The sequence below is a fragment of the Notechis scutatus genome, chromosome 3 (genome assembly GCF_049901735.1).
Source record: "Notechis scutatus isolate UNSWTSFEM ecotype Mainland chromosome 3, rNotScu1.2, whole genome shotgun sequence".
NCBI lineage: Eukaryota > Metazoa > Chordata > Lepidosauria > Squamata > Elapidae > Notechis > Notechis scutatus.
This window is the reverse complement of record NC_142011.1, coordinates 190679586-190696328: the sequence shown is the minus strand read 5'-3', so window position 1 is coordinate 190696328 and position 16743 is coordinate 190679586. Positions and strand designations below refer to the sequence as shown.

The 16743-nt window shown below is 34.0% G+C and overlaps 1 protein-coding gene across 1 annotated transcript in view; it reads left to right on the top strand.

The window, feature by feature from the left end:
* Positions 1–16743, top strand: part of CSMD3 (CUB and Sushi multiple domains 3) — a 618612-nt gene that overhangs the window by 376790 nt on the left and 225079 nt on the right. The window contains exons 13-16 of the mRNA XM_087962106.1: positions 5819–6001; positions 6674–7000; positions 9183–9377; positions 16109–16247. Of these exons, the coding sequence (XP_087818232.1) occupies positions 5819–6001; positions 6674–7000; positions 9183–9377; positions 16109–16247 (844 nt within the window). The remainder of the gene's footprint in view (positions 1–5818; positions 6002–6673; positions 7001–9182; positions 9378–16108; positions 16248–16743) is intronic.

Below are 16743 nucleotides of genomic sequence, written 5' to 3'. Positions count from 1 at the left end.
ACGAATACATAAAGGTAGATATGATATAGTTGGAATAATAGAAACTTGGTGGGATAAACCCCATTATTGGAACATATTGGTAGAAGGATACAAACTGTTCAAAAAACCCAGACCCTATAAAAGAGGAGATAGAGTTGCACTATATGTAAAGTACCACTATATTGCTGCAGAAATGCATGAAACCAAAGATGAAAACCTCCTAGAATGCATAGTAATTGGGGACTTCAATTATCCTGATATCAATTGGACAACTAATTCTGCACCAAGTGAGAAATCAGATACATTCCTAACCAACCTAGCTGACAACTTTGTTGTCCAAAAGGTAGAGGATGGAACTAGAGGGACAGCCATACAGGACTTAATTCTTACAAACAGAGAAGAAGTGATAGAGGAAGTTGAAACTGCAGGAACCTTGCGTGAGAATGACCATGTCATTCAGCAAAATTCACCCCACCCCATCCAATCGAACATCACTCAAAACTAGGCATGCATGCCCCTAAATACCTCTATTCCAACCACAACTGGCCTTAAATGCAAGCTATTCAATGCAAGAAGCCTTGTAAATAAAATATCTGAATTTCTCCTCTTTCTCTCTGACTCCATTACCACAGTAATAAACTATTATATTTACTAATCAGATTGTGAAATCTGTAGAGGAGGTGGTGCTGCTATCTTCTATAAAAAGTCCCTACATCTAAAAAACACCGAAGTTACCCAGGAGCTTGCTATTCCTGAGACCATTGTCTGTGAACTGTCCTTAAATATCACATTTCCATTCTTACTATGTTACAGAGCACTTGATTATGACATTGAACATGCAAACAAGCTAAATATTCTACTAACATGGACAGCATCCTGCCCACACACTTTTATCTTTCTTGGTGACTTCAATCTACCTCACATTAACTAGACCCTTAATGAATGTACAACTGAACCCACACATGCAACTTTCTACAATGCAGTAACAAATCTGGGACTAGAACAACTAGTAACCAACAATACTAGACTTAACAACTGCCTCGATCTCATCTTCTGCAATAGTTTGAATTCAATTTACAGAATACAAATTAAAGAACCGTTTTCCAACAGTGACCACAACATCATTGACTTTTGTCTCAACATATGTCCACACAAAAATCATTCTCAATGACGGAATCCCCAATTATAACTTCAAAAAAGGCAACTATGATCTTATAAACAACGATCTCTCATCTCTTGATTGGCAATTTCTATTCACTGGATGCAATACTGTTGAAGACCATTACAACATATTTTTACTTGAAGTCAAAAGAATCATCAAACTATATGTACCAATAACAATTCCCAAAACCAGAAAAAACAAATTACTCATAACAATAAGGAAGCTCCAATCCAAAAAGAAATCACTTTGGTGGAAAAACAAATCTGGTCACATTGCCAACTTCAAAAGCTGATACAAAAATTTATGTCACCAGATAAAGACTGAATGCACCAATTATCATATTAAACAAGAAGAAAATCTTCTATGCACCAATTCCACCCACACTTTCTACAATTTTTTAAACAACAAACTAAAAGACTCAAAGTCCATCCCACTCCTGAAAGGACCTAGTGGTAAAGACTGCAACGACGACACTATTAAAGCCAATCTCTTTAACACATTCTTTGGCTCAATATTTGTAAACAGCAATGGATCATGCCCAGTATTTCCTAGTCAAACCACAGACAACTACAATGATCTAATACATATCGATTTTACAGAAGACATTGTTGAAAAAGCACTATGCAATCTAAAACCATCTCTATCTATTGGACCGGATGGAATATGTGCCTACTTCTTAAAAAAGCTATCCACAGCCACAGCCGAACCTCTAAGCATAATCTTTGAAAAATCTTTCAGGACCAGCTCCTTGCCAAAACTATGGTCACAAGCCATGGTCATCTCCATCTTCAAAAAGGGAGACCCCATCCTGGTTGAAAATTACAGACCAATCTCTTTACACTGCATCAGCTGTAAAGTCATGGAATCAATTATTAACCAATCCATCATCCTCCACTTAGAAACAAACAACCTACCCTCTAATAAACAATTTGGTTTCAGGAAAAAACTATCATGTAATCTGCAACTCTTACACTGCAAAAACATATAGACTACACAACTCGATCAGGGGAAAGCAATACACACAATCTACATAGACTTCTGTAAAGCCTTTGATTCAGTAGTACACAACAAACTACTCCTAATACTAAAATCTTACAGTATCTCTGGACACCTGCATAACTGGATAGAAGCATTCCTGTCAGACAACAAATGATCAAAATTGGGAGTGTCCTATCAAATTCTGTATCTGTCAACAGTGGTGTCCCCCAAGGCAGTGTTCTAGGACCAACTCTTTTCATACTCTACATAAATGACCTCTGTGATCATATCAAGAGCAACTGCATTCTCTTTGATGATGATGTAAAGCTATTCAACACCACAGACAATACTGCTACCCTTCAAAAAGACTGTGAGTATGTATCAGAATGGTCAAACAAATGGCAACTTCAAATTTCAACAAATAAATGCTCTGTGTTAGGAATGTAAGTCACTTAACAGCTATTTGGGTTGGAAATATATAAACCAGGATAGACCTTCCAACTTTGATTATCTGTTATCTGTTAACTGTAGTGTCCAACTCAGAGGCTTTCTGGGGTCTCCTGGTACTAACATGTCTCAACCTGGTTATCTTTTTAGGATCAAACTGTTTGCTCCCACCATATTTTAAATAAAATGTAAAAGTGATACATCATATTGATAGCCTTCTCCTATATGTCTTTCTAATATGAGGCATTATAACTCTCCTTGTGTCCAGCAAATATTGTGTCTACCATTCTTGTTTGGGTTATTGAGAGATATAAACCAAGATTTTGAGGAGCTATCATGATAAGAAGGTCAGCGCTGCTGCCTCATATACAGATTTTCCATCACTTTTTATCCAAGGCAAAACAGAAATGATAACATTTTAGCACCTTTCCCAAAGCTTGAATCAATTTGATTGATCCATTCACTACATTTTTTATAAGCGTTAAATATTCAGCATGTTAGAAGAATATTCAGTCTTCTGTGAACCAAACTCTCGGTACCTTGATTACTTATGCACAGAGTCTATTCCACGTTTTTTTCTTCTAACCTTTGAACCCCCTAAATAGATGAAATGTTCTACTTTTTTTCTACTTCTGTACCTTCAAAGAGCTTTCCCCAAGCTTATCCTTTTTAAATAAAGTAGAGCTAATTTTAGTTCCATTATTTGCAATAGATCCTTGAAAGCTGATAGATTTAGCTCTTTTCAAAATAATTAAGAGACATAAAAGACAATAAAACTGGGGAAAAAAATCATTTTAAAATGTTTCTTTGAATTCATATAAAACTACATCTCCTGGCCCTGACTCACCTTCAGAAGCTCCAATATTATCATAATTCCATGATTCCCAGCTAAAAATTATAAATTTGAGCAGCCTCATAAATAACATTTCTAGCTATTGGCTGGTTCAGCACAGCCAATGCTAACAATTTGTAAATTCTCTTGTGAATGGTTTCAGTTACTGCTTATTGGTTGCCAAAGTGAGACTGGTAAGGAAGTGTTGATTAGAAGCAATAAGGACCATATTTCAACATAGATCCAAACTTAAAAGTTATTGGAGACTAATTCAGTCTTTCAATTTGACAGGAGAGTTTATATTTCCAACAACTTGTTACCAGTTTTCAAACCAACCTCATTATTTAGCCAACACTCTTTCTGGCAAGAATATATATACAAAAAATGCAATAATAACAAAGAATCTTGTCTCCTCTGGCTATAACTCAGTTCTGAATTATCACAATTCTCCACACCTGTTGAATGATTCATTTCTGCTTATTTTATTTAGAAAATGCACATGGAATATAGTCTCTTATGTTAGGTGACTTACACAAACATCAGTGATGGTTATTAAATACCACTCTGACTGGCCCTGCCCCCATCTATTCTCTGCCTCCTGAGTCCCAGCTGATTGGCTGGGTCTTCTTTTGTTGCCCTGCACAGGAGAATGGAGCTGGAAATCAAGTTAGTGGGGTGGGGAGGGAATGGGGATTTTGCAGTATCCTTTTCCTGCCATGCCCAGCAAGCCACACCAAGCCCACCAAGCCGTGCCCACAAAATCGGTAGTTTAAAAAATTTGAATCCCACTGTCTTGCTTATTTATTTTTCAATAATTTTACTCCCCGCTCAAAAAAAAATCCCTATACAAATGAATTTCAGATCCCCAGGGCTCAGATCCCATGCTATCAACCTAGCTGGAAGAAGGATGTCTTTTTTAAAAAATGAAACTTAATATCTCTTTTTAACAAAATAAATGGAATATAGCTGATTACTATTCTTATTTTCCCATATGGCTTTCTTAGAGCAGGATAGACAGCCTGCAATCTTCAGACAATTGATTCAGTCAAGTATCTTCTCTTTCAACTTGCTGAATAGGAGGAGGAGATGGAGGGGGAGATGATATTATGTCTTGACACCTTTTAATTCTGTTCCCATTCAAAGTGGCTTCAGTGGAGTCTTTGATGCTCCTTGAGCTTGTTTGTTTGCTTGCAGGCATTTTATTATTGGACTAGGTAACATTAGCAATGTTAGAGAGTGTGGGGTTTGCTTCCTGTTTATATACAGTAGTTTTCTCTACTTGCATTGGGAGGGTTCCCCTTCTTGGTTGTTCCTTGACTATAATATTGTTTCTGATTGTTTCTCTCATGTTAATCCCTGCTTATCTTGATCTTGACTGCTGGAAATAGCATGGTCTTTCTGTTTCCATCTAGTTGGTGTTTTTTTTTTTTAATGATTTCAATGGACTTCTACATTACCTCTGAATAAATGTGTCCTTTAGCAGAACAACTAGCTTTACAACTATTAATATATGGAATGAAATACATGGAAATGCAGTTGTTAAACTGGAGAATCATAATCATAATGTCAAAAATGCAATCAGGATACATGTGGGAAGAAGAGATATCAAAAGAAAGTGTGGCTTTTTGTCCAAATGGCCAAGGTTATTTTGAACAAAATATAAGATTATAGTTGTATGTAGATCCTTCCCATTGTTGGAGAAATATAATTGATAAAATAGAATTTATTCTTCTCTTTCTTTTCTTTCTCTGTGTTTTTTTTCCTCATGCTTCAGACTAATCAATCTTTTTTTCTGCTTTCCATTTCCCTTTAATGCCTCTCCTTATATTATAAAGAGATCTAGTTAGTTTAATAATGATTTTACATAGATTTGAGGACAATCACTTGAAAGCTTTTTCCTGTACCATTGGAATTTCTTGTCTTCTTGTTCTCCTAAAACAAAAGTAAAGCATCTACTACACACTTTAATTTGCTCAGTAAAGCATGTAGTGTGAGGAAGAGAAATATCTCATGTGAGTTGCTAATTTGGAGATACATCATATTTCATTTATATTGATATGCTCATTGGATCCAATGCAGTAATTAGATCTGATTACAAATAGGAATTCATCTTGGGGCTTCTAATAATTTCAGGTGATGAATTATCTGAAAACCCATCATGGATCGAACTAAAATAATTATTTCAGTAGTAATTGAGATAATTTATACATGCATGATAATTCTGGCAATGTAAATCTTAAAGCACTTTCTTTTTTCATGGGATGTGCATGTTCATTTGCACCGTTTTCTACTTTTCAGATAAGAGGTGCTAGTGCTACAGTCAGTATCTTATGATACTTGCATTTCAATTCATATTCTTAAGATAGCCTCAAATGTGTATCATTAATTTATTAATTGATAACTTGTGTCTTTTAAAACAGAAATTGAAAAAGAAAGTTGTGGAGATCCAGGAACACCTTTGTATGGCATCAGAGAAGGAGATGGGTTTTCCAATCATGATGTATTGAGGTTTGAATGCCAGTTTGGATTTGAATTGATTGGAGAAAAAACTATTGTTTGTCAAGAGAATAACCAGTGGTCAGCAAATATACCTATATGCATTTGTGAGTATAAATTAATATATTCCAATAATTTCTAACTTACTGTATGCATATATTACTGAAAAACTATTTTAAACTAAAATCTTTTTTGAAACATTTTTATGGTCTCACCAAACAATATTTGGTCTTCAAACTTTCAGTATTTGTACTGTATCTTATGCAGAGAGCAACCAAGATCATTAGGGGACTGGAGGCTAAAACATATGATGAACGGTTGCCGGAACTGGGTATGGCTAGTCTAGTGAAGAGAAGACCAGAGGAGACATGACAGCACTGTTCCAATATCTCAAGGGCTGCCACAAAGAAGAGGGAGTCAAGCTATTCTCCAAAGCTCCTTAGGGCAGGACAAGAAGCAATGGGTGGAAACTAATCAAGGAGAGAAGCAACTTAGAACTAAGGAGAAATTTTCTGATAGTTAGAACAATTAATCAGTGGAACAACTTGCCTCCAGAAATTGTAAATGCTCTACTACTGGAAATTTCTAAGAAGAGATTGAATAACCATTTGTCTCAAGTGGTACAGGGTTTCCTGCCTAAGCAGGGGGTTGGACTAGAAGACCTCCAAGGTCCCTTCCAACTCTGTTATTCTATTCTAAATATTGGGAGAAAGGGCTCAGAAAGTCAATTTTAATTGGGTTCTTATCTCTTTTCTAATTTCTTTCCTGACTTTTGACAGTTCCTTGCCTATCTAATTTCACGGCGCCGATGGGAACTGTTCTTTCTCCTGACTACCCAGAAGGATATGGGAATAATTTGAATTGCATCTGGACAATCATCTCAGACCCTGGAAGTCGCATTCACCTTTCTTTCAATGATTTTGACCTGGAATCTCAGTTTGACTTTCTTGCAATTAAAGACGGTGATTCTCCTGATTCTCCAATCCTTGGCACATTCACTGGAGCTGAAGTGCCATCCCATCTGACTAGTAACAGCCACATTTTACGCTTGGAATTTCAAGCTGATCATTCAATGTCAGGCCGAGGATTTAATATCACCTATAACAGTGAGTAAATGTGTTTATTATGTATTTAATAATTATATTCATGGCCTTATTTATTAATATTTTTCCCTGGAGGGAGGGAGGAAGGAGAGAGAGAGAGAGAGAGAGAGAGAGAGAGAGAGAGAGAGAGAGAGAGAGAGAGAGAGAGATTGTTAGTACTATTAGTATTCAGTACATATTAATTAATTGAAGGATTATGATGTCTTCCTTCCTTCCTTCCTTCCTTCCTTCCTTCCTTCCTTCCTTCCTTCCTTCCTTTCTCTCCCTGCCTCCCTCCCTCTTGCTATCTTTCTTTCTTTCCTTCCTTCCTTCCTGTCTTCTTTCCTTCCTTCCTTTCTATTTTCAGCTGGAAACTACTATATCAAATGTGTGTATCTTGTTAAGTTTTGATTGTTTTAATTTGCTTTCCTGCACTATCTACTTATAGTACAACTGCATCAAAAATAGAGTTCCTATGATATGAATGCTTGGCTTTATTTCCTTCTTATTTTCAAGCCACAGTATCAAAAAAAGCTATATTAACATTCTTACACCTTATAAATATGGCAAAGAGAGTGGATGTCTAATGTTATTGCAATGTATAGATTTGTGTTAATGTAAAGTAATACACAACTTTATGCTATTAATAACAATATAAGTTTGTGCCTTTTCAAAAGTGACACTGGTGGCAAGAGCTGTTAATACTAAGTTATCAAAGAGTAATTGAAGAACATTAAATTTAAATAAGCTCGGATGGATGTCATAGCAGATTGTTATATAAAATTACTTCGAGGTTTTGTTTCTGACATGTTTCCAAATTTTTGCCGAGTGACAAATGTTATCCTAAATTAAGATAGTGTTCTTTCCCAATGAACTTTTAAGATTCATTTTTAATACCAGTTCTTTATTCTTAAACTTGAATGACACCTTTCAAGTTTTTAATTAAATTTTCTGTTTGGAAAAACAAGGATGCAGGAGTTTTAATTGTACGATGAATAACTATTGGATCTTGTGCATTATCTTATATAAATAATTATATCTCATTCCATCCCTAATATCTCCGTCAGTCTCCTCTTAAAACCATACTAGTTAGCTTATTAGCAATCACTCTTGTGAGTGAAAATATTTGTGGATCATCAAACACTGATGACATCTGCAAAAGCTTTTTAGAGTTACATTGATTATTTTTCCTTTCTCTCTCTCTCCCTCCTTTTCTCTTTCTCCCCTGAGAGAGATGAAGAATATACAACCTGAATCAGAAATTGTCACAGTTCTTGTTCTGCTTTTAAATTATGAACTGTTTGACAAATTGCTATTGCCCTCAAGCCACTTGACTTTGTCAACAGTTGACTCTCTTTCTCATTCATTTGAATAGAAGAAGGGGTTTCTACTTAAAGGGTAATTTTATGGTAATTTATTGTTTTGGAATATAAAACTTTATGTGTTAACAAAACTATTACAATGACGCCTTTAGGTTTAGTGTTTTTAATTTTGCATCCACTTAATAATAATAGTAAAATTATCAATTTACTTTGCTTGTATGTGAATACAATTGCTTACAATTGCCATATTTAGGACTTATCTAAATTTTGAATATGGAATTTACCACATAATTACCAAATTAAAGCAGACACCAATGTGGTGTTGGACAGCATCTGTCTGTCTGTCTATCTATCTATCTATCTATCTATCTATCTATCTATCTATCTATCTATCTATCTATCTATCTATCTATCTATCTATCTATCTATCTATCCATCTATCACCTGAAATGTCAGTCTCACATACAAAGAAAATGAAAGTAATTTTAATTATAAAATCAACTAACCTAATTTGCACTTCTTGAATTAAAACATATAAAATCAGGTTCTCCCCCCCCCCCCTTTTTTTTTTTCCTTTGAATTTTGTAGTTCAGTTCTTCAGTGGAGGAGAAACAAAGCCAAAATGTGGAAATTAGGAAACACTTGTCAAAACAATGTTTGAAAGTATTCATCAACTAGTGCGGAACTTATGCAACAAATATAATTGGGGGGAAATTGGTATATTATAGAGCATAGTGCATCTATGTTAGAATCAATATTGATTAATAGAGAGATCAAGAAAAAAAAATTCAATATATAAAACCTGGGATCAAAGAACTTTGAAATATAATCGATAATTTTAAATATTTGTACTATTCCTTCCTTATCTTCTTCATTTTTTAAAGCATTTGGACATAATGAGTGTCCTGATCCTGGTATACCAATCAATGCACGTCGGTTTGGAGATAATTTTCAACTGGGAAGTTCTATCTCTGTGATTTGTGAAGATGGTTTTATTAAAACTCAAGGAACTGAAACAATTACTTGTGTTTTGATGGATGGTAAAGTCATGTGGAGTGGACCTATCCCTAAGTGTGGAGGTATTTGTAACTTTTTAATAGTTTTTGTGTTAAAGTTAATGTATGTTGCATATTGGTTCTTAATCTGTAATCTAATAGGTAAATTTCACAGCAATCCTTTTTTGTCATGATGATGATGATATTTGCAAATATCATCTGATATGATTATCTTGGATGATAATCTAAGTTACTAAATATTGCATATATTAAATGTTTGGTACAGGAAGCGAAATACATGCTGGTCTTTTTTCATATGTTTGTTCAGATTCCATATTTCTCAAGTGAAACGGCTTGCTCATTGTCGTAAATAAAACATCTAGGTCTATAAATCTATTTTTCCTAAAATACTCAAATATCTTTACACTGACTGACATGGTGGCCTGGAAGTGGAGCTCTTGCCTCACAATCAGGAGACTGTAAATTTAATCCTAGGTAGTGGCAAATATTTCTCTTTCTAAGCCCAAAGAGAAAATATTTGCTGTGAGCTCTGTGTAGGTGTCAGGAAGGGCATCTGGCCAGTAAATGCTCAGCTCCATTCAGCTGCTCCAACTATACCTCAGATTAAGGGATTACAGGGTCAATAATAAAAAAAAAGCCTCAAATATTTTTACACAGCCATGTCAAAATACCATAACTTCCTACATAGTTTCAGGTAATAACATTATCAGTTACATAACTGAGCTGAATAAAACTATCTTCTTCAATTTTAAAAAAATATTTATCAGCTGGTACCATTTATATTCCTTAGTTTATTTATGAAAGAAATGTAGCATTAAAATTAAAGCAGTGCTCTATTAATGTTGTATTCAATCATTCAGTTAATTTAGTATTATACCCTATCATGGTCAATTTAATGTAACAACAACGTTTTTTTTTTTTTTTTAAACAAGTTTTATTAATTTTCAAAACACACAAGTCATCATTATCCATTACATGTTTAAACCTTTTTCCATTATAAATTTAACAAGTCAGATAAACTATAATTCTGTTTTAAACCATTTCCATATAAACATACAAAAACCTCTTATCCAATTTCCCTTTATTTCTCTTTACTCTTATTCAATTTTATTATTATTATTTCATCTATTTCTTTCTGACTTAGTTACCATTATTCTCATTCTAAATTTCTACAAGGTTTTATTAATTCTCCCCCAAAAAAACAACATATACACACAACACACAAAACATAAAAAGATCTTTTGGAAAGTAACTTGGACCCAGGTATCTCTCTTTTCATGGACTTCAATTATATTCATGCTCATCTTACATATCATTACTTATTTTATTTACCATTCTAAGTCTTCTATATTAACTTCTCCACATATTTCACTCTTCTTAATTCTATCTTAATTAATCATCTTAATTTGAGTCATTATATTTATATCTTTTGTCCATTCTCTATTGTACCTTTGTCTCATTCCTTTTAAAGAGAAAGAAATTTCTCCTGAAATCACTAATCAGAGTATGATGCCTTTCTATCTCCCCACTAAATTAATCAAATTAATCTTTAAAATACCCAATCCGATTTTGCTTGGTACATTCTAACTGAATAATACATCTAAAACAATTAAATACATAGTTAAACAATAGATTTAAATATTAAAAATATTAAAAACAAAAATACTATAATGAAAGTTTTATAATAACATCAATACCATAATCTCAATAAACTCTTTAATTAAAGTTTAATATTCTAAATCTCCCCTCATATTATATTTTCAAACCAATCATTATTAACATTCCAACATTTTAATCTCTTATCAACTCTCAAGCCATTTAAATTTTCTATTTCTGATACAATACTACAATATCATCTTATGTACCTTGCAAAATCTCTTTGAAGAAATTATACTTATCCTTTATCCCTAAAAAAAATTCTTTTTTTTTCTCATTTAATTTCAAAACTTTGTAGCTTTTCTCCACCTTTTCCCTTTCTTTCTTCCCCCAACAAACCTTTCTAGCCCCCTTCTTCTAGCCTCTGCCTTACTGGCTTCCCTTCTCTCGTATTCCTCTTCCCTTTTGTTTACCATCCTTATATTGATTTTGCACCTTGTTTTTCCCTTTCTTAAATGTTTTTTTAAATCTTAAGTCCTTTATTTCTCTTCTTTTTCCTCTTCCTTCCTCTTGGTCGAGTTCTGAGATTTATTAAAGATGGCTTCCTCTCTTTGTTCTTCTTCTGCTGTCTTCATCTGTTGCAATGTTTGTTGATAGTTAATAAGCGCCATTTCTAAAAAAAGGAAGGCTTCTTTCAAACCAGCTTTACCATTTTGTTTTGCTTGCTCATAATCTTTTCTCAGTTCCTCGATAGAAGAAGCCATTATAAATCTTTTCTTTTCTTTTCTCGTAACAACAACGTTTTGTTTTGGCTTGTTACTGTTTTGAAGGATAATAGCAACTGACTGATTTAGATAATTATTTATAACATTTTAAACATATTAGCCGTAGAATATTTTCAGTTACATGAAGTCATTATAGTTAAGATTCATTTCCTGGGAATATACAAAATATATTTCTACTGAAGCCCCATTTCTTATTTGATAAGCAAATAACATATTATCATGTTAGGAATTATTTTTCTACACTAAGTACTATTTTTAATACAACAGTAAATGTAATTTTATGTGATTAAGATTATGATATTTGAACAATTGTGTTTTGATCGGATTTCAGGAATGCTCACTCTTGCAAAAGCTATTTCTACGTCAGATAAACTTCAGTTAAACATTGACAACATTCAGAATTACAATCATAGCATGTTTAATCAATTAAATGCAAGTAAAATAATATCCTATCTTATTTGGGTATATATAGCAACAGGTCTCATTTTATCTAACTGAAAGGTTTTAAAACATTCAAATGGAAACTCTATCTATCTATCTATCTATCTATCTATCTATCTATCTATCTATCTATCTATCTATCTATCTATCTATCTATCTATCTATCATTTCACTCTATCTATCTATCTATCTATCTATCTATCTATCTATCTATCTATCTATCTATCTATCTATCTATCTATCTATCTATCTATCTATCTATCTATCTATCTATCTATATCTATCTATATCTATCCATCCATCCATCTATCATCTATCATCTATCTATCATCTATCATGTCCCACAAATTCCTCTATTTCAGAGGATTGGAAAATATATATCATTTTCATTTTAATATTTAAAGTTCTTTTTGTATGAATTGGTTAAAAGTCTTGTAACAAAGAAAAAATATTGGGCATATGGAAATATATGTCTTGCTAAAGAAAAAGTTTCTGCAAAAGTTAAGTTTTATCTTGTAAACAAATGGGGATAAAAAAATAATCTTATCTGGATCTAAAAAAAAATTGACAAATGTCTCATTAAAGAATGTGTAGTTAAAGAATATGATTTTTTTTAAAAAAAGATTGCACCAATATTTTTCAGTGTTTGCCAATGGAACATCAGAGTAATCTATTAACATTCTTCCAATTGAATTGTCAATAATTAAAATAGCAAAAAATCATCATAATGAATATTAGGAGGAAAAATATTTAAGGTTTTATGATATTCTTAGATTGTTGAATGAAAATGTTTAGTCACAAGGGAGAAGGGAAAATGTTATGTTAAGAATAATAATAGAGAATTCATGTTTCATTCACTCTTGGAAGATTGTATACAGTTCTGATTACATCTCACAACAATATTAAAAGAAAAGGTGCAAAAAAGAGTAATCCAAATGCCCAAAGGGCTGGAACAGTTTCCGTACTGCAGCATTTTAGCATTTAAAAAAGAAATGAAAATAAGCAGAAGGTATAAAGTATAGAAATGAACATTTTAGAAAGTGTGTGTGTGTGTGTGTGTGTGTGTGTGTGTGTAAAGTCACTCTACCATAACATAGAATCTGTGTCATCCATCCTGTGCCAGGCTGAGTAGCAATAAGCAAATGTTTCCATCAAATTTATAAGCTTAGTTGTAAACAATTAGGAAGTGACATTAGTGCTGCAACTGTAAATTAGGTAAAAACAATCTACATGAATCGGAGTAATTCAGGAGACACCAACTACTCCTCAATGTAATATTGTTCAAACATTACTCTCATACTCTTCAATACTGAAGTCAGTTTGGAGACTTTAAATAGGAAATTGCTACTATGACTTATCATTGATCAATGTGAAGAACAAAATGCAGCAGACAATTTTGATCTTACATTTTTATTCATTCACATGTAGAGATATGTTCACATAGCCATAATCATGTCAGGTCATTTTTAAATCTAAATTGTATAATCTTTCAAGCATACTGACAACAAACTATCTTGCCCAGCCTGTTCATGGAAATGTCTCAAAGGTGCTTTTCCAAAAGACAACTGGACTTTCTTTCCTTCCTTCTTTGAAAATGTTTTGCTTCTTATCCAATAAGCTTCTTCAGTTTTCAAAGAAAAAAGAAAGTAAGTCCAGTTGCCTTTTGGAAAAGCGTCTTTGGGGCAACCTGGATGACTGAGAACCTCTACAGATATTGGTTCATGGAAATATATTTCCCCATAAGAAATTGTACTTTAGCCAAATTGATTTCTCTGCTATTTCCCCCCCCAAAATGCTAATATGTAATATTGTAAATACATAAAGGAGCTATTGCCATTTCAGAATCCATTCATCTGTCAACTTTTTCACAAGAACTTGCTGTTGAGTCACTCACATTCCCTTAGAGAAATTAGCTGTTTTTTGCTGTGTGTGGGTGGGAATGATAGGAGGAGGGGAATCCATGTTCAGGCCTCATGAAACTAAATAGGGCTTCAGATAGAATGATAAAGTCTTGCCCCATTGCTGTAAAGTATGAATGCTTTTCAGTTTCATTTCAGACAGGTGTGAGGGTATGATGAATCCCAGGATATGTGAAAACTGTCAATTTTATGAAGGAAGATGAATTAGAAGTGGTTGGAGCCTATAAAATGTACCGTACAAATGAAGCACATTTTAGCATTTAAAATAATTGACTTGCATATTTCGCTTTGACAAATTGAGATAATATTTAAGAGCAAAACATTTTTTTAGGGATGGGCATCTTGATGAAAGCAGGATCACTTTAAATGTGACATCATGACCCACATAGAAATCGCAAAAGCACAACACAACTTTCATCGGGCTCACTGGTTGTGAGTGCCATTGCTTTTAGGCAACAATTTGAATAGTCTTTGTAATAACCATACAAGAGGACTCAGTGTCAATATCCCCATACTGTAGAATAGTAATTTAATGACTTATTTATAAAAGCACATTGCTTGTTTAGCTTGTTTGTTCTGATGGGGTATAAAAAATATACTTCAGAAGTGAAACTGAAAATCCTCCCCCTCCAAAAACAAAACAAAAACCAATCATGGGAAGGAGGGATTGAGAAAAGGCAGAGACCAACAAAAATGTGAAGCTTACAGAAGTGACAGTAGGACAGGACCATATTTCATTCTCCTTCCTGTTTCTCAGTTAATCAGTTAAAAACTCCTTCCTTTTAATCACATAGAAACCTCTACCAAAAAAAAAAATTTAAAAAAAATGTTGCACACATCCTTGAGTGGTAGGGCCATGCTTTAAATGAATAAAATTTCTACCGTGCCTTCAACTGAATTAGTGAGTTGATGAGAGTGGTTATTTATTTATTTAGCATATGGCACATACATAGACTTATAATTGAGAATGTTAATGTCTAGTCCCCCCAACTATTCAAGGACAGGGTGATCTATGTTGAAAAAAATCAGACATGGGGCCGGTGTAAGCTCTCAATGGACATTCGGACACAATGTGATGGATATTTTGTCAAGGAGCACCAGAGTTACACTGAAAGGTAGAGACAAGATCCCACTTTTAAACAATGAGACCTGACAGACACCATGTTGGGTATGATCCTGTTCAGAGTTGACCAATGCTGGCGAGGAAGGTCCCTGGCACCTTTTGTGTAGGGTCAACTATATAACTGCCTATATCTGGGCTTTCAACAGCCCATTTGGCTTTCCATTGGTGTGAATGTCAAAGCTGTTAGACAGCTGTTGAGCAAGTGCCAGAGGGGGCTTCCTGGATTTAAGCCTGCCAATTGATAGATGAGGAAGATCAGCATGAAGAAGTGGGTTTCTTATAATTTTGTTGTACTCCTTCACTAAGGCTTTCTGCCTTCATAGAGGTGGTTTTTTTATTTATTTAGTGTATGGCAGTACATGGATTTATAGTGATTCAAATGTTAATGTCCAGTCCCCCCACCCATTCAAGGACAGGGTGGTCTACATTGGAAAAAAATCAGACCCGTGTAAGGGGCCCGTGTAAGCTCTTGATGGACATTTGGACACAATGGAATGGATATTTTGTCAAGGAGCATCACAGTCACACTGAGGGGTAAAGACAAGAGTCCACTTAAACAACGAGTCCTGGCAGACACGATGTTGCATACGGATCCTGTTCAGAGTTGACCAATGCTGGCGAGGAAGGTCAAAACCTGGCACCTTTTGTCACAAAAGGTGACATCTCACCAAAAAAAAGATGAGAGTAGTAAAATCTGAACTAGAGACTCGTTATTTTGTTATATAGGATTGCAATGCCAGTTTATGGCTGCAATAGTTTATTGCTGACTTTCTTTGATTTATACTTCACTGTAACTCAAGTTCTGAAGATAAACTAGTTCCTTCTTTCCAGCCTTCCTTTCCAGTCATGTGATTTCCTTTTATTTCAGAAATCTGAACATGATGACTGTTCTAGGCTGACAATAACAACTTGTTGTTTTCTTCTTTATAGCTCCATGTGGTGGACATTTTGCAGCCCCCAGTGGAGTCATCCTTTCTCCAGGCTGGCCTGGCTATTATAAAGACTCCTTGAATTGTGAGTGGGTGATTGAAGCAGAACCAGGACACTCTATCAAAATTACATTTGAAAGGTCTTGACAAAAGCTTTCTTTTTTCCTCCTTCTGTTTTTTTTTTTTACTTTTAACTGATGGCCAGGAGATTACAGCAGAAAAAAAACCTTGATTTAATGGACCAGCAGGGTAGGAGGGAGGTGTCCATTGCTTCTGAATGTCCATTAAATCCAAAAGTCTTTTGCACTGATGTATGTTCTTTTTATCATGACATCCTTACAGTTGAGACAAATCAGGATGTTTACAGTGATTTTTCATGATTTGTGACCTCATTATACAAATAGTCTGCAATTATATCATTACACAGTGATGCAAATTGACATGGTTACATAAATTTAAGAGAATTTTCTGCTAAGAATGCAATGCTTAAGAATGTCTATTATTATTTTTTTAAAGATGCTCTGGTAAAAAACATCTTGTCTGTTGAAACTGGAGTTAATTAAAAGCTTTTATTATTATTGATTTTGTAACAGAAGCCAATTTTTATTAATCATGTTTTATTTTATTTGTACTTCA